We start from the raw sequence: 18,059 nt of genomic DNA on the forward strand, positions 1-18,059 counted from the left end.
AGAATAATCTCCATGGCAGCCCTGTAACCATGGCTACAGGCCCATGTTTGGCCCGCGGCCGCTCTGTGATAAGGATTGGCAGCCCTGATGCTCAATTGGGCGTTGGATTAATCTTTCTGCAGGGCTGTAATCAAAACAGAGGGCCTGATTGAGGTTTAAGTGGCGGGGAAATGAATAAGGAGAGGGCTTAGAAGGACGGCAGATATCCAGATGAGAGGCGGGAGAGACTGGGATGGAGAGCGAGACAGAGTGAGAGACAAAATGTAGTGTTTGGTCATTTGGTTGAGGATGCATCAGTGTCCACAAAATATAACAAGTCAACCTTGATGTGCTTGGAGTGAACCCAGACACACACACGAACAGACATGCAAACGCATGCACATGTACACACACAGTGCCGTATGGGTGACAGGGTAGGAGGACCTCTCACTGTGGGAGCTTCAGACTGGCTGTCCCAGTTTGGTTGTAATTGAGGGTGTAACGGTTCTGAAACAGACCGAATCTGCGATGCATACGTCCACTGTTAAATTACATTTATAAAGTTTATTTTATAGTGTTCTTGGTATTCAATTCCGGTTTGAAAAAAACAAATGTTATTCCCCCCTTTTCCCCATACCAAGCTATCATGCTACAGTTGATCCATCTGATTTGTTGTAATGAATCATGTGTGTGTTTCTCAGGGCCGTTTCTCGTTCCCCTGGCTTTCAACTGAGTGATCTGGCTACCAACCTGCTGATCATCACCTACTGCAGGAGAGGCCAGGCGACAGGTCTCTAACACACCCACTCACTCACTCCCTCACGATAATCCTGAAAGTGTCAGATGGGAGCTGGAGGTGAAGTCTGTGTTCTGTTGGTTCCAGAGGCCCGTGAGACTCTGAACGCCATGCTGCAGGCAGACCTCGTGCCCTCCCAGCTCTGCGTCACCCGATTGGTCCAGGAGCTGGGTAACCAAGGGGACGTGGCCGCCATCCAGGAGGTGGAGGCGCTGGTGAAGGGCCTGGGCTTGGCCCCTCAGCTGTCCAGCATGGTGTTTGTCAACAACACGGCCCTGGCACACATCAAGAAGTAAGGCTGATGAGAGCGGGATAGAGGCTCATCCTCCAGACGCCCAGGAGGAAGGACTTCTGTCCTTGGTTGATTGAGCTCCTTCCCATCCAGCACTGAGTCTGGTCCTCAGTCCCACCCTAGAGCAGTGGTTAAAAGTTTATTTTTGCCCAGGCTCATTGGTAAAAATAAGTAATGCATTACAAAGTGCCCATTTCAGCTTATTCCCTCACAAAAATACCCTCAGTTTACCTCCCATCTCCCGGCGGCCCCCCTGCAGTAGTTCTGGCCCCCGTTGGGAAACCCGGCCCTATCATAACAACCACGGTACCGGCAGTCAAGAGGTAGAAGAGGACGGGAAATTACATTTTCAGAAAAAAATGAAATGTATTTTCATGCACTTTAGAAAAGAAATATTTTCCTGTACTGTGTATAAAACTGAAATTTCATTCCCATGTTGACCTTTGCAACCAAAGTCTGCGCTGTGATCAGGGCTAAGATTTTAGTTTTCTAGAGCTAGTTGTATTCCTATTTATGCATGCCCAGTATATTTCTGTCTGTACACTATGCTTTCAGCATGCCTGCGGCCTGCGTTGACTCCGCCGCAGGTCAGAGAACCTCCGTTCCCCAGTGAGGGAGAGCCAGGGTGACACCTTCATACATTAAGGGCTCCCACACAGGCTACAAATGGCCAACACTCACTTAATAGGATTATTTATGGATTCCCCTTAATGTAGTAAAACACACACCCCTCCCCCAGCATGCATACACACACCACCCCTGTCTACGAGAGCATCCCCCCCGCCGCTGTGCCCACCACCGCTGGCCGAACAAGAAGAACAAAATATGAAACACACAGCACATAAAACTTTCATCGCCATGCTTGCTGCATTAGCAGCCCCCCTCCCCCCTTTCACCGGCCTCGTCGCCAGGCCGACTTGGAGGGACAGCAGGAAGTAAGTGAGAGAATCCACACAGCCAAAGCCGTACGCGGGCTCACGCCCGATTTGCCGTGGCGGCAGAGCCTGTCAGTTTGAACCTTGACCCTCGGAAGCCGGGCCCTGAGCGGCTGTGACACGTGCACGCCCGCCGTGCATGACTTGAGCTGACTGGTTAAGAGCCGGAGCGGAAGAGCCACGCTGGGGCCGCTGCAGCGCTGCCTTCAGAGGGGCCCCCGCTGAATAATTCAGACGGCCCCCCCCCCCCCCCCTCGTCCCAGCCCGCACCCGCCACCTTATACACACACACACTCAAGCCTTCTGTTAAATATTCATAAGCATGGGTGGGGGAGAGCGCAGGGAAGTGTTATTAGCAGGGCATGCTTGCCAGATTGCGTTGTTTAAATTGCGTGGAAATTTGGCACCCGGGCCCCGTTTTGCTCTGTAGGGGCGGAAAACAAGTGTCTGTGTGTGTGTTGCATCGCCGGGCAAGTGCATTGGCCTGTATTCACAATCTTTGTCTTCATTTGTCTCTCTTCTCGCCCCTCTCTCCTAACCCCCTCCCTACTCCCCCTCTCTTCTCACTCTCTCTCCCCTCACCCCTCTCTCTCCTAACCCCTCTTTCTCCTCACCCCTCTCTCCTCCCTCTCTTCTCACCCCTCTCTCTCCTCGTCCCTCCCTCCTCCCCTTCTCTCCTAACCCCCCTCTCCCCTCACTTCTCTCTCCTCACCCCCCTCTATCTCCTCACCCCTCTCTCTCCTCACTCCCCTCTCTCCTCACTACTCTCTCCTCATCCCTCTCTCCTTCTCCTCTCTCCTCACTAGTGGGGACCTGGCCACTGCCATAGAGCTGTTGGACGGCATGTACACCAGTGCAGAGTCCACACAGCCCAGCATGGCCTTCGTATTCAGGAAGATGTATGAGCAGAACAACGAGGAAGCCATTGACAAGTGTAAGAGACACCCCCTACCCTCTGGGACCTGAACCCCCCCCCCCCCAAACTACCCTCTGGGACCTGAACCCCCCCCCCCCCCCAATACCCTCTGGGACCTGAACCCCCCCCCCCCAAACTACCCTCTAGGACCTGACCCTCCCCCCCTACCCTCTAGGACCTGAACCCCCCCCTACCCTCTAGGACCTGAACCCACCCCTACCCTCTAGGATGTGAACCACAGTGGCTCTTTTGGCCTCCTTGTGTTGCCGTCCATGTTCACCACGTCAACAGATTGTGCTCCGCGCTGTGCCTCGCCTTGCATTGGACAAAGCACTTAACAAAGGGTGGCTTGATTTGTAAAATGTATCACAGAGAGAGAGCCCAGGCATGAGACGTGTGTGTGTGTGTGTGTGTGTGTGTGTGTGTGTGTGTGTGTGTGTGTGTGTGTGTGTGTGTGTGTGTGTGTGTGTGTGTGTGTGTGTGTGTGTGTGTGTGTGTGTGTGTGTGTGTGTGTGTCCGTCCCTCACTCACTCACAGTGGCTGCCATGTCAGAGCGGCTGGCCAACCACTTTGCATGCTACCGGCCGGCCACGGACCTCTTCTTCCAGCTGCTGGACATGGACAAACTGGAAGACGCCAAGGCCATGTTGATGGTGAGTAGTGTTCTGTTCTCATAATACACGCTTTGATTGTAGTGCATTGTGTGTGTACTTTGGCAATGGTATGTTTCATTGAAAGCTGCTGGGGCCTGTTGGCCGTCTTTCAGCACTTTGACTGCAGCTCATAAGTGACCGCCGGCTCCTGGCCCTGCGGCCCTGTGGGTCGTACCATCTCACAGCGGTTTGTGGGGACTGATATGGAGTAGGTGAGATAATGTCGGTTTGCAGACCAGAAGATGGACTGAATGACAGGCATACTTGGAGTCCCACGGAGAGAGTGAGACGCAGGGATCTCCCTGCAACCTTTTATGCCATTTCTATAGTAATGCTTCTCTTTGACGTCTTCAGTCGTTCTCCTCCTCCATCATTTAGCTGAGAGCCGTGGCTGCCGTATGCTAATCTGCGAGGCATACATCCGCCTCCCGCCCCCTCTCTATGGATCCCTAACAGAGTCTACTGGCTGGTCACAGCTCCTCCCGTAGCGCAGAGTGTGATTATCAGTTGTGGTTATTCAACAGGTTTCATCACCACTTCATATCTCCTCATCCCCTTTTACGCATTTTCACATTCAAATTATTAGCTGGGGTTTGCTTGTGGCTTTGGGGAGGAAGTTGTTTTTGACGGTAGCAGATAGGAAATGCTTTCTGGATGGCTAAGAAGGACTTGCTGCAAAGCACCACATTGATGAGATGCTAGAGTACAAAGTTTCATTCAAAAAGAAAACCATAAAATGTGTTAACTGTGTCCCAGTGGAGGCCTGAAAATCAGCAGGCAGACCGCTTCTCTGCTACCAAACAAGATCAGTCAGGGGCTTTTAATTTAGCTCCCCCTCCCTCGGGGGTCCTGCCACTTTGGGGTCAATGGAGACTCGCAGCCCAAAACCACCCGTCATAAGTGAAGCAAAACCTCTAACTAGCCAAGCAGACCAGAAGTGTGTGTGTGTGTGTGTGTGCGCGCGCGTGTGTGTGTGTGTGCGCGCGTGTGTGTGTGTGCGCGCGTGTGTGTGTGTGTGTGTGTGTGTGTGTGTGTGTGTGTGTGTGTGTGTCGGGGGCTAAAAGGGAGCCGTGTGGGGGGTCTAGTCATTAGGAACGGTACCAGAGGAGATGCAGTGAGGTGCGTGTGTACTTTGACTTTGCAAGAGGGATGGTGTCATTTGGGGAGGAAGTCCCCAGTTGTCCTGAGCTTTTAGGCAGCAGCCTGTGTGTGTTCGGGGGAGGCTGCAGCCTCTGGTTGGGTCTGGTCCCAGCTCTAGTGAGGACATCTGATGGGGAGGAGAGTGGCATAGTGTTAGTCTAATTGCCTGATTGTACGAAAGCCATTCTGCCGCCTGGCGCCTTGTGACTTAGAGCAGTGCAGGGGAACTGTGTGTGTTAAAAGCCCAGCACGCTTCCTACTTTTTATTCAGAGGGAGGTGGAAGAGCAGCCTAACACATGTTAGTTCACGAATGGCTAGTAATCTGACCTCATGATGCTCTCTCTCTCTCCTGATCCCTCCTTTTCCTCTACCTTTATCTCTTCCTTACTTTTTTTCCATCTTTTTAAGACCGTCATTGGCATGAAGACGTACATGTACTTTTTAATTGTCTTTCTCCCGTTATTGTGGTCATTCAGAAAAAAAAACCTCTACTGTTTGAACGGTGATAGAATTAATGACTTGTTGTGTATACAGTAGTATATGGCATACTATATGTGTCTTTAGTGATTTAATGATCTATTGTAGGGCTGTGCGATATGGGAAAAAATTAAGATACATCCGGTACATTTTCTCCATTTCACGATATACGATATATCTCGATATTTTGAAATCTCCTTTAAGGGACCCCATGAAATAGCACTTTTGCCCTTTACTGTTTTCACTACAATCCCTGCAGACTATATACCATTCTTGGTTAACTTCCCAGGTGGTTTCCATCACAACATTTTATATTTTCATTTTAGTGATAATCACAATTGAGTTGAAATAAGAAAAGAAAATATTCATACAAAGCACAAACTGCAAAAACAATCTTACAAATTACAATAAAGGGCCAATGAGAGAGAAAAATATTTTACACAAATAACTAATTTAGGCTGCATTTTCTTTATATGTAGGCCATTGCAATGAATTAAACTAAAATATTATAAACTCATTTTGATACTATGTGTTCGATATTTTTGAGCCCATTGAAAATATTTATTTAGGTATTGTAGGTGTGCTGCCCTCTACCCCCAGCGCCTTGCCGGGGTAGACGGATAGATAACCACGCAGACAGACACGTCCCAGTTAACTCTTAATGGTTGCTTGAAGTAGGGTAAAACAACAAGGTTTTCGGAGGCCAACTTATAACTAGAGAAGTACCATAAGACGAGGGAGCACCTTGTATTCCGATTGTGTGTTTAACTGTTACGGAGCGTGCAGCTGGTAACCAATGACGACATCAGATCAGACAAAACGTTACAAGCATTGGCGTGTTTTGCTCCACGTCCTCCTCTCGATATCCAAAAAACTGCCTGATCACTTATCCCTCATTTGTTATTTTAGGAACCAGCAGTTCGTCCGCTTCCATGTTTCAATTGTTGATTCAATTGGTTAGGATACACTATGCTATACTGAACCGGCCGGCGCTGCAAACCGTTAGAAACTTGAAAATTAGTTCCCTCCCTTCAGCACCTAGATGTCGCGTGGGAATGTGTGACGCAACTGTTTTTTTTTTACCCCTCACTCACGTTACTGCGTGAGGGAGAGGGAGAAAGCCACCGGAGAATGTTTTGAACACGAAACCAAGGCAAGTCTCGGCTGCCACTTGAAAAAAAAAAACCCAGATGGCCGTAAAATACTCTATACTTACGAAATAATAATTGTATGTATTGCACACAGCTATTTCGGAGTTATATCGAGTATATTCTATATATCGCACAGCCCTAATCTATTGTATGTTCAGCTCCTTGCTCACACTGCTCCATTGACCTTACACATGTTACCTCAAGATACCTGATGTGTGTTGATGTTATACATGTTACCTCAGGATACCTGATGTGTGTTGATGTTATACATGTTACCTCAGGATACCTGATGTGTGTTGATGTTATACATGTTACCTCAGGACACCTGATGTGTGTTGATGTTACACATGTTACCTCAGGATACCTGATGTGTGTTTATGTCACACATGTTACCTCAGGATACCTAATGTGTGTTGATGTTACACACATTACCTCAGGATACCTGGTGGTTTGTTGGTGTTACACGTGTTACCTCAGGATACCTGATGTGCGTTGGCTTTGCACGTGTTACCTCAGGATACCTGATGTGCGTTGGCTTTGCACGTTTTACCTCAGGATACCTGATGTGCGTTGGCGTTGCACGTGTTACCTCAGGATACCTGATGTGTTGATGTTACACATGTTACCTCAGGATACCTGATGTGTGTTGTGGATTTTACTTGTCCACCCTCCTGTCTGATGTGGGATGAGGTAGATCTCAACTCTGAGGGCATTTGTTTGTATTAAAGTTCCTCTGCCACCGTCTCCCCCACACACACAAACATACTATCATTATCTCCCCTCCTTCCTGTTTCGATTTAATTGGCGCTGGTCGTAGGCGTGTAGACTAGGTCTAGATTGGGCCCTTTTACTTTTAAGACTGTATCATGCCAATGTGTATCTTTCCTCTATAAAAATAGAAAAAAACAATTAACTGTTACAGAAAATGCAACAAGAAAGATGCCAAAGAAGTCTGGCTGTTAACAATACGATAGTTGTTCAAGTTCAATACTTTATTTCCATATCAACACAGTTGATTGGTTCCAATCAGGTGAAATAAAGGCAATGCACACACAGGAACATATGGTACATAAAAGACAATCACATAGACAATCATTCAAACCATTGAATTAAGTGTACAGATAGATATCGATGCTTTCTGACTCTTATGACCGTTGTAAGCCAAGGATCGGCTCAATATGACATTAAGACGAGTTCCTTGGCCGTGCGCCAACATGAATTCCTTCTCTAAACTGAAAGACAATATTTGCTACTTTGTTCATGCCAATGTGTATCTTTCCTCTATAAAAATAGAAAAAAAACAATTAACTGTTACAGAAAATGCAACAAGAAAGATGCCAAAGAAGTCTGGCTGTTAACAATACGATAGTTGTTCAAGTTCAATACTTTATTTCCATATCAACACAGTTGATTGGTTCCAATCAGGTGAAATAAAGGCAATGCACACACAGGAACATATGGTACATAAAAGACAATCACATAGACAATCATTCAAACCATAGGCTGGGGATCAAACTAGCAGCCTTCCGGTTACCAGTGAAGCTGCTCTACCTCCTGAGCTACTGCCGCCCCGTTGCCCCTGACGGGCGGCTCCGTGGTGCCTCGTGCCTCTCCTGTGGGGTTGTGTATCGCTGGGTTCTCACAGTGCTCTCGTCGTCTCCCCCTCCAGCGCTGCGGCGGCCTGGCTGAGCAGAAGGACATCCTGCTGTCGTACACGTCCCGCAAGGCCCGGCGCCCCGGACAGGTGAGCCTGCTGCTCCACACAACACGACAGACGGAGCGGTAATACCATGTGTTTGTGCTAACATGTGTGTGACCTCCAGGTGGATAAGATCAAGGCCCTCCACTCCTTGATCCCCGACTACACGGAGAAGGACGTCCACTACAGCTACCTGATGAAGTGCTACGGTACGAACGCACACGCCAACCCCCTTCGCCTCTACATGCAAACACACCAGCTTTTAGCGGGGGGGTGGGGGTAAGGGGCATGCGGCTGCCTTCTCCAGGTAGAGCTGGGTTGGATCCCCGGAGGGATGAGTCAATGAGACCAACCACTGCAGCATTGCAGTCTGATGAGCCGGTGAGCAGCCCACTATCCAGGCACTCCAGCGGGTGTCTTGTCACCGAGCGTGTTCGTGTCTGGTCGGTGCTCGCCTCTCGGTCCTTCCATGCACGTGCCCCACACTTTTTTTTTTCTTGTATCTTCACTTTCTTGTGCAAGCCTCTTCTCCGTGTGCTCTCCTTTGTTATGTTCCTCCTCTCTGCGTGCGGGACATGACTATTTAATTAGCATTAGCTGGCCTGCCGGTCTGCAGGGCGGTCCAGGCGGGGCGGGGGGACCCAGTTAGCCCTGGTGTTCTCCTCTCCCTGCACTTTGTTCCTCAACTCCTCTCTGTCCTTCTGTCTGCCCTGTCCTCCGCTCTGTCACTCCTCCTCCTCTCTCTGACCGACAAACTACTTCTCCATGGTGACCTCTCGCAGAACGACTCTTGCACGCACACACGCACACACACACACACACACGAGCGCGCTCTTGCACTCTCACACACTTGATTACATTCACAAATGATATGAAATTGAACTCAGAAGTTTGTTGTGCTGCTTCTCCTAACGTTTGCGTTCCCCACCCAGGTGTGGATAACGATCTGTCCTCTGCCAAGGCTCTGTTTGACCAGATGGAGGCGGAAGGCGTGTCTGTCCATGAGCTGTCACTCAAACGATTGGCAGTGCTGTACCGCAATGCCGGAGAGGCACTGCCCTTCCCCGAGCCCCCTGTGAGTCTCCTGGACGCACACGCATACGCACACACAGCTACACACGCCTACGCACACCGCTACACGCACCTACACACGCAACTACATGCACAGTTACACACACCTACACACACAGCCATTCCACTCTGTTCTGGGGCGTTTGAAGGCGCTGTGATTCTGACGTTTTCTAACCATTCAAAGGGAACTTTTACAACTCGGCTCTTTAGAACACTGAAAGGTCATCGCGACATTGGAATACTAACGCAATACACATTATTATTATGATACGTTTGCAGAAGGCTTTTGTGTTTCCAAACAGCTAGTCTAGAACATCAATAGTAAAAAGTCATGTATTGAAATAGATTGCTCTGTGGCGTTCCTCTCTCCTCCTGCATGTTCATTACATCAACACCTTGCCAGGAGACAGCCTCTGTACATGCCATGGCACGGCTAATGTGTGCTTTGTTACGGTTTGTGCCCTGCCGTGTGTTTCAGGGTGTTTTGAGCATTTTGTAAGCTGCTGATGTTGCTCTATTTTTGGCCAAAGAATGTTGACACACGCACACAAATAGTGTGTACACACACACAGACACAAGCAAAGCACTGCTTTGCTGTCCCCTCGAGGCAAGTGCAGGAGTGAGCCCCCTCTTCCTCCTCTCCTCACTCACCTGCAGTGCCTCCGCAGAGATATAGATGGATAGAGACAGAGAACACACACACACACACACACAGACACAGACACACACACACACTCTACATAATTCACAGCTTGTCAGAAAGGTGAAGTAATTGCTGTTTTTTTGGTGGGAGGTTTGAGGAGGGGAGGAGGCGGGGCACGTCAGAATCACCTCCTCTCCTCTGCTCCGGCGGAGGCTGTGGGTTTCACTGTAGGGCCACTTCTAAACACTCGCATGGCTGCAAACTTTATTATTTATCGGGACTCATTTCCTTTGATGGAAAACATTGTAATTTTGTCAATGAAGTTGACCTATTTGGAAATACCAGCTTCAAGGGCCCTTAGATCTAAAGCAGCAATAAGCTCATTTTGTGTTTTGTATTTGATAATGGCACACTTGTATTGTGTGTGCAGTACTTATGTAAGGGAGAGTCCCAAAAGTCAAGGTTTGCTCACACCAGACTAGGTTGGAGGGCAGCTTCAGCTGTGTTTGGTATGGACTCCATACATGATAATGGTTACCTTCTTCTCCTATTGGTCCTACACTCCTTGACACACACAGGACTTTAGAAGTACTTTAGTGTCTTGTTTGTTGTACACAGTTGATGACTAGTAGCCATCCCAGGAGAAAGTGTCAAAGGAGAATTTAATCCATACCAGTCGCTCATTCTCTCGCTCGCTGTCGCTCTCCTGCTTTACTTATCCTCATGAATATCTGCACTAATAAAGGCCCCAACACTAAAGGCCCAGTGTTTAATAAGCCGGCCTTAAGGGAGCTGTGGTGTGAAGCTCTCGTGTATTTAGAGGGATTTGCACAGACAAACACAGGGACACGCACACAGAGACGCAGACGCAGACGCACAAACACACACACACACACACACACACACACACACACACACACACACACACACACACACACACACACACACACACACACACACACACACACACACACACACACACACACGGACACACACACGCACGGACACACGGACACACACACGCACGGACACACACACACAGGGACACACACACACACACACACAGGGACACACACACAAACACACACAGGGACACACACACTCGCCGAGAGAGACGCAGATATGTGGTTGACAGACGGCAACTACGGCATAAAACCTAACTAATGTTTCCACTTGTACTCTTCTTTGTTTCCCTTTATTCCAGGAGAGCTTTAAGTTTTACTCTGACAAGCTGAGGGAGAGTGTTAGCCAGTCCCAGGAGTGAAGAGTGAACATGAAGACTTCCGACCACACACACACCCTCTCACTTCTCCCCCCACTTGGTGATGTCTGTGTATTTTAGTTTTTTTTATACAAGTTGTTTGAATTGAAATGTGAAAGATGGTGTTGTTACTGTAGGATGTAAGCATCTGTCCTATGATGATGGAATTGTTGAATATGTAAAACATGAAAGAGGGTATTTATGCTAATAAACATTGTGGTGAATACGGTTCCCTGTTTGATTGTAGTTCATATAGTGAGTCTGTTAACCTCATTGTAATCATCCAAACCTCAGTGTTACAATGTCGCAGTTTCTGCATTCTAAAGGCTAGTTTATCTATTGTGTGACCTCTAAATATCCCATAGGTGAAATACTTAAGTACTGGTAAGTAGTGCGTACTCGTATCAATGAAAAGGCAATAACTAATTTAAAACTTTGTAGCAAGGCCTGGGCCTAGACTAGCTGGATGCTGTTCTTGAAGATCAGATCTTTAAGATCTCTATAAGATCAGAGGCTCTTTAAGATCCGCTCTTTAGAATCTCTTTAAGATCAGCCACTCTTCAATCCCCTGGGTAAGGCTTGTTTATTGTGTCTCCATGGAGATACAGGGAGTACGGTGTACCTGTTTTCATTGTCAACCTTCTTGAGGTCTAGTTGTACTTGTATTATAGTTGATCTATTATATTACATAATTATTTAAGTATTATTCAATATTATTATATTGTTAAGAATTAAATGCCACAAAGCTTTTTAGGAAATGGCATCAATGGTTTTTCTGTTCCTTCTCATGTGATATCATTAAAAATAATAAAACTATGATTGGATGTATATGATCATTCCTACATGCTGTAGTGTAGAATAAAAATTAACTGGGTCATTGGAGAAGGTGGATGTTATGTTTTTATTATACAGATGTATTCTGCCACTGGGGGAAAAACAAATGGTTACATAATCTGCAATCTATGAAGTTGCCACGAACACAAGCTCCTGCTAAGTGTGACTTAAGAAATCTGCTCGGCTTTCACTTGCTCTCCATGCTGGCACACACATTGTTAAGCTTAATAACCTTATAGATACAAAAATAAAAAGATTAAGCCTTTAGGAGAAAAAAAGGATTGAAAATGGTATAAGCTAAAGCCACAGATGGATATCTTCCAAACCCTAATCACTTGCCAAGACAACAAGAGGCTCAATCTCTAAATGACACTGATAGCCTTAACCAGCAGCAGTACTCTGCTGACACCCATCGGTTGACAGCGGTACTGCAGCCAACGCTGATCGAACCTGTGATCTGATTTGAACTTGAAATGCATTGCAAGAGTGCGAAATAAGTTGAATGAGTTTCATTAATTGACAATAACCAAAACAGACAAAGATAAATGTATTTCAAAAGATTATTACACACATTTTAGTCTATCCGAAAGAAAAAAAATATAGAATTGTCCTAAGCATCAAAATCGAGTTTTGTTCCTGTAATAGTTTCCTAATTAAAATAAAATAAAATGAATAAGTGCAATGTTGAACCAGACTAGTCACATGCTGTTTGTTGATCCTTCACCAGTCCTGCGTTGACTTCTGCTTGATGAATCTGAGTGACAGGTAGTAGAGGAGGATGAAGGCCAGACAGACGGCCAGCAGCACCAGGTAGCAGGCGTACAAGGGGTACTGGTTCATGTTCATGGACTCCACCACCTGATCATCAGTCACAAGCACCTTTCTTTTGTAAGGATTTTGAATTTTCACACATTGTATTCTTGTTCTATTACATTTTATCGTCATTTACCTTTTTAAGCATCATTAAATAGTTAAGAAGATATGAACTGATTAGGCTGGTACTAAGTGTAAACCCTGACTAGGGCTGTAAGGTAACCGGTGTTGGCCTGCGGTCCCACTCACGTAAATGCCGTCGATGTTGAGGGAGAAGTTGCCGAGGGAGACAGGGTACATGTTTCCTTCAAACTGCACCAGCAGCATGCCCTGAAAGCCCCAGCGCATGAAGGAGGCATGAGACAGCCACGAGGCGCCTGGTAACACACGCACACACACACACACACACACACACACACACACACACACACACACACACACACACACACAAATACGTATGTTTCTGCTGCTGTCTTCCTAAGTCATTATTAATATGTTTGTTGGTCGTTATTAGTCTTGTTGTGGGAAGGAAAGCCTAGCAGTCGTGCTGCATATGATGTACGTATAAACACACAGGGTAAACAAAGAGGGAGATTCTGATCCTCTTGCTCTCTCTCTTTCTCTTGCTCTTGCTCTCTTTTTCGCTCTCTAGCTCTCTCTCTCTCTCTCTCTCTCTCCCTCTTCCTCTCTCTCTCTCTCCCTCTCTCCCTAGCCCCCTTGATCTTTTCTCCCTTTTCTGTTCTCCAACTCCTGTGATCATCACCAACACAGAGTTGAAGAAGGAGAGAAGAGAAGGAGGTGGAAGACGGTTGGAGAAAGAGGATGCGGAGGAGGCGTTGAGTGAGAAGAAGAGAGGAGAGCTTGAGTGAGAGGAAGAGGAGGAGGAGACGCTGAGTGGGAGGAAGAGGAGGAGGAGGAGGAGACGCTGAGTGAGAGTGAGAAGACCTGAAGATCATCGCGCCCCACCCCTTACCGAGCCACATGTTCTCCAGGTTGATGACGAAGCCCCCGGTGAGGTAGAAGATGGTGAAGAAGGCGTTGCCCATGAAGGCGGAGGTCTGCAGGGTGGGCAGCGACGCGGCCACGAACAGCGCCATGCAGCGGCTGCAGTACACCATGAGCCACACCAGCATGAAGCTGAGCAGGAAGCGGTCGGGGGCCGCGTTGAGCCCGGCCAGCCAGTAGATGGGCAGGCCGTAGACCAGCGTGAAGGCACAGTGCTCCGGGAGCTCGCCCAGCACCTGGAGCGAGGCAGACGTTATGAGGACCATACAGTGACGCAACGATAGAGATTAATACAAAGGACACTGGCTTCATAGGACCATACATAAACACAACGATATAGATTAAAACTAGAGACCCAGGCTTCATTAGGCACACACAGATACAGAACTATAGAGATTAAACAGTTAAAACAAGGGACACAGGCTTCATTAGGACAATACAGAGACTAAACTATAGAAATGAAAGTGAACAAAGAATGTATAAATACAAAAGAAATCAATAAACTAAAGAAACTCCATAGCAAACAGCAGTTCACTGTCCTGGACTGGACACAGCAGCCTCCATAGCAACAGGTTGGTATGGAGAGAGAGAGATAGGCATTCAAATGAATGACCGGCTGATTTTCATTTTGCGTTTGTATGGCCTGAGATCAGATCACATCTAGATCTAGAGCCACATTCAAACAGTGCCAGTATCTGATCTGCAGACACCAGATGTGACCTTATAGAATATTTACACTGCTTAGAAGCTGCCTGCTGTAAGCGTATGCATTTAAATAGCCGTGTAATATTTGAAGCAAAACAGACCGATTGGGATGGAGGTCAGTTGCATTGGTTAGGAGTTGTCCGTCTAGCGGATCAATACTGCCCCCTGGTGGACAGATCTGGATATTTTTTTTGCCACCGGCTGGTGTTTTATCATTAGTTAGTGTTTTACCACTAGTTTGTGACCTGTTAATGTCTTACCACTAGTTTGCGTCTTTCCACTAGTTAGTGTCTTACCACTAGTTAGTGTCTTTCCAAAGTTGGTTTCTTACCAATAGTTTGTGTCTTACCACTAGTTAGTGTCTTACCACTAGTTAGTGTCTTTCCAAAGTTTGTTTCTTACCAATAGTTTGTGTCTTACCACTAGTTAGTGTCTTTACATAGTTTTTGTCTGACCATTAGGTGATGTCTTACCTTGGCGAAGAAGTAAGAGGTGACAGAGTACAGCCCGTCCTCTAACTCATGATAGAGCATGGCTCTCTCTGTGTGACCTGAATGAAAATAGACGGTGATGTGTAAGGTAAAACAAATGAATACAAATAAAAGTCGATCATAAAAGTTATTGATTTACAGCCGGATAAGATTTGTTAGCCTGTGACATTGGAGCCGATTTCTTTATGACTTGACTTGACCTTGAACTCAGAACGAGTTTCATGCTGTTGGCTGGACTTCAGTGGACTCTGATTATGGCTCCACATGACTGATCAAAATATCAGGACCGATGTTCAAATGATCTCATCTTTCATCTGACCACTGCAATCTATCACCTCCACTCCCAGCACCCCCTCTAACCCACTATTAACATACCTTTGTCAGAATGCTAACATGTCACTTTTGCGTCTTGGATGCCGGCTTCATATCTGACTTCCCAAAACACGTATAAAGGCCAGGTGAAAAGGGGGTCTTATACGTGAATTATGAGATTCGATTCTCTTCTTTTATTCCATGGCCATCAATGCTTCTTGCTATGCTAATTGCTTCTCTATTCTCTTTTCATTTGGGAATTCAAAGCTTAACATTTTCCTTCTAGCCTAAACATACACTAAGATTTAATGGTGGTCTCCCATTGGTGCGTTCTAGGTCCCAGTGTTCCTATTGGCTCACATTTGGCTATGACGTCCAGCACCACAGCGAATGGGGTGAGAGCTCCGATCATGTAGAGGAGGGCCACGGTGTCCTGGATGGACAGGCGCTCTGGCCCCAACCCATAGTAGAGACAACCAACCAGCAGGGACATGAGCAGGGCCTCCAAGCCGTGAACCAATAGGGTGACCAGGTCTCGGAAGTCATTGTACATGTGGCGTCTGTGGATGGGAGAAAGACGGTGTTAAGGCCTGTGTGCGTGTGTTTGTGCGTTTGCATGTGCGTGTGTGTGTGTCTGTGACCGTGTGTGTGTGTGTGCCTGTGTGTGTGCCTGTGTGTGTGTGTGGTTGGTCTTTGAGCGTGCTTGTGTGTTTGTGTGTGTGTGTGTGTGTGTGTGTTTTTGTGTGTGTGTTGTGGCATTCCCCCGGTGCCACGCCCCCTAGCCGGGAGAGTCGAGGCCGGGATATACCGCCGGTGGCCAACGGCCGGCGACAAATCCCGACCTCCCGAGAGCCGCAATCGGGAGAACGAGGAACACCTGGGCAGGAGGCACCCAGCTGTTAAAAGGAGGCCACCGACAAACAGAAGGAGGCCAGTCGAGTGGAAGAAAGGAGGACACCGAAGAACCAGACTCCGTGGAGTGAGCCGCACGGCGGACACGTAGACCACGTCTCGAGCGACCCCCTGTTCTGATGTACCTCGTGCGCTTGTGTAACCTGTTGGATTGTTTGCCACCGAGCGAAAATAAACTGCCGTTTGAGGCTTTGGACCCTCATTCCCTGCCTGGTCCTTAGTGTGAGTCCCCTCTGCCGTACCGGGTTACCACTGTGTGTGTGGTGTGTGGTGTGTGTGGCCTGCCTGATCAGCACATTGAACTGATGCAGTCTGCCGGGCAGGTGGTCTTTCTGCATGCCGACGGTGACAACCTCTGTTCCGTTTCCTGCAGCGACCGGCAGGGAGCTGGAGAAGAGGAGAGGACTTAAGGAGATCATAAACACATTACATTAAACAAGTGTAAATGAGGAGCACAACGGTAACCATCCAAATAAAATCTGAGTAGTTAACCAATGGCCGCTCTGAGATCAGGATGATCTCACAAGGCCAGCTGAATGCCCTTCATCCCCCCACCTGGTGCTGACTCCACCCACCTATCCCACCTGCTGCTGGCTCCACCCCCCTATCCCACCTGGTGCTGACTCCATCCCCCTATCCCACCTGGTGCTGGCTCCACCCCCCCTCCCTGGTGCTGGCTCCACCCCCCCTCCCTGGTGCTGGCTCCACCCCCTGGTGCTGGCTCCGCCCCCTATCCCACCTGGTGCTGGCTCCACCCCCCTCCCTGGTGCTGGCTCCACCCCCCTCCCTGGTGTTGGCTCCACCCCCTGGTGCTGGCTCCGCCCCCTATCCCCACTGGTGCTGGCTCCACCCCCCTCCCTGGTGCTGGCTCCATCCCCCTAGCCGACCTGCTGCTGGCTCCGCCCCCCTATCCCATCTTGTGCTGGCTCCACATCCCTCCCTGGTGCTGGCTCCACCCCCCTAGCCCAACTTGTGCTGGCTCCACCCCCATAGCCCACCTGGTGCTTGCCGCTGCAGAAGGGCTCCACATGTAGTCCTCAGAGGCCTGGACCTTCTCTTGGAACTGCAGGGCCAGGGTCCTGGCCCGCTCCACACAGAGCGCCTCCTGGTCGGGGCTGCGGCGATCGATGCTGATCAGATCCACTACACACAACACAAACACACACACACACACACACACACACACAAACATATGGTATTAATATTTATGTGATGTGTCCTGTGTTTTGGAACTATGGACACTGTTGCGTCCATGTCTCTCTCTTCTCTCTGCTCACTTTCAAGATTTTTCCTCATTCCCTTCCCCCACACTGTCCCTTCTCCTTCTCTCCTCCCTCCCCTCCTCCTCCTCCTCCTCCTCTACTATTTCCCCTCCCCCTCTCTCCTCCTCTCCTTCCTCCTCCTCTCGTCCCTCCCCTCTTCCTCCTCCCCCTCCCATTCTCTCCCCCCTCTGTCCTCCCCTCCTTCCCATCTGCCTCCTTCCCTCACTCCTACCCTCCATCCCCTTCCTCCTCCCCTCTCCTCCTCTCCTCTCCTCTCCCTGCCCACTCGTCCTCTCCCTCACCCCTCCCCCTCCCTCCCCTCCCTCCTCTCCTCCCCCTCCTCCCCTTTCTCCTCTCCCACCCCCCTCCTCCCCTCCCTCCCCTTCCTCCTCTCCTCTCCCTCCCCCCCTGCCCTCCCCGTCCCCCCATTACTCCTCTCCCTCCCCTCCTTGCCCTGCCCTTCCTCCTCTCCTCTCCCTCCCCCTTCCCCTCCTCCCCTTACTCCTCTCCCTCCCCTTCTTGCCCTGCCCTTCCTCCTCTCCTCTCCCTCCCCCCCTGCCCTCCCCCTCCCCCTCCTCCCCTTACTCCTCTCCCTCCCCTTCTTGCCCTGCCCTTCCTCCTCTCCTCTCCCTCCCCCCCTGCCCTCCCCCTCCCCCTCCTCCCCTTTCTCCTCTCCCTCCCCTTCTTACCCTGCTCTTCCTCCTTTCCTCT

The 18,059-nt window shown here is 48.9% G+C and overlaps 2 protein-coding genes across 2 annotated transcripts in view; one reads left to right on the forward strand and one right to left on the reverse strand.

The window, feature by feature from the left end:
* The window catches only part of lrpprc (leucine-rich pentatricopeptide repeat containing), a 61,281-nt gene extending 49,448 nt beyond the window's left edge, over positions 1 to 11,833 (forward strand). The window contains exons 31-38 of the mRNA XM_030378349.1: positions 681 to 769; positions 863 to 1,067; positions 2,809 to 2,936; positions 3,456 to 3,571; positions 8,010 to 8,084; positions 8,164 to 8,248; positions 8,972 to 9,114; positions 10,958 to 11,833. Of these exons, the coding sequence (XP_030234209.1) occupies positions 681 to 769; positions 863 to 1,067; positions 2,809 to 2,936; positions 3,456 to 3,571; positions 8,010 to 8,084; positions 8,164 to 8,248; positions 8,972 to 9,114; positions 10,958 to 11,017 (901 nt within the window). The 3' untranslated portion in view covers positions 11,018 to 11,833. The remainder of the gene's footprint in view (positions 1 to 680; positions 770 to 862; positions 1,068 to 2,808; positions 2,937 to 3,455; positions 3,572 to 8,009; positions 8,085 to 8,163; positions 8,249 to 8,971; positions 9,115 to 10,957) is intronic.
* Positions 11,834 to 11,896: 63 nt separating this feature from the next.
* Positions 11,897 to 18,059, reverse strand: part of abcg8 (ATP-binding cassette, sub-family G (WHITE), member 8) — an 11,905-nt gene continuing 5,742 nt past the window's right edge. Inside the window, exons 7-13 of the mRNA XM_030378351.1 lie at positions 17,085 to 17,229; positions 16,372 to 16,473; positions 15,535 to 15,734; positions 14,845 to 14,921; positions 13,635 to 13,902; positions 12,911 to 13,038; positions 11,897 to 12,706 (exon numbers count right to left, since the gene is read on the reverse strand). Of these exons, the coding sequence (XP_030234211.1) occupies positions 12,569 to 12,706; positions 12,911 to 13,038; positions 13,635 to 13,902; positions 14,845 to 14,921; positions 15,535 to 15,734; positions 16,372 to 16,473; positions 17,085 to 17,229 (1,058 nt within the window). The 3' untranslated portion in view covers positions 11,897 to 12,568. The remainder of the gene's footprint in view (positions 12,707 to 12,910; positions 13,039 to 13,634; positions 13,903 to 14,844; positions 14,922 to 15,534; positions 15,735 to 16,371; positions 16,474 to 17,084; positions 17,230 to 18,059) is intronic.

Source organism: Gadus morhua, chromosome 15, assembly GCF_902167405.1.
Source record: "Gadus morhua chromosome 15, gadMor3.0, whole genome shotgun sequence".
In the NCBI taxonomy this organism is placed as follows: Eukaryota; Metazoa; Chordata; class Actinopteri; order Gadiformes; family Gadidae; genus Gadus; species Gadus morhua.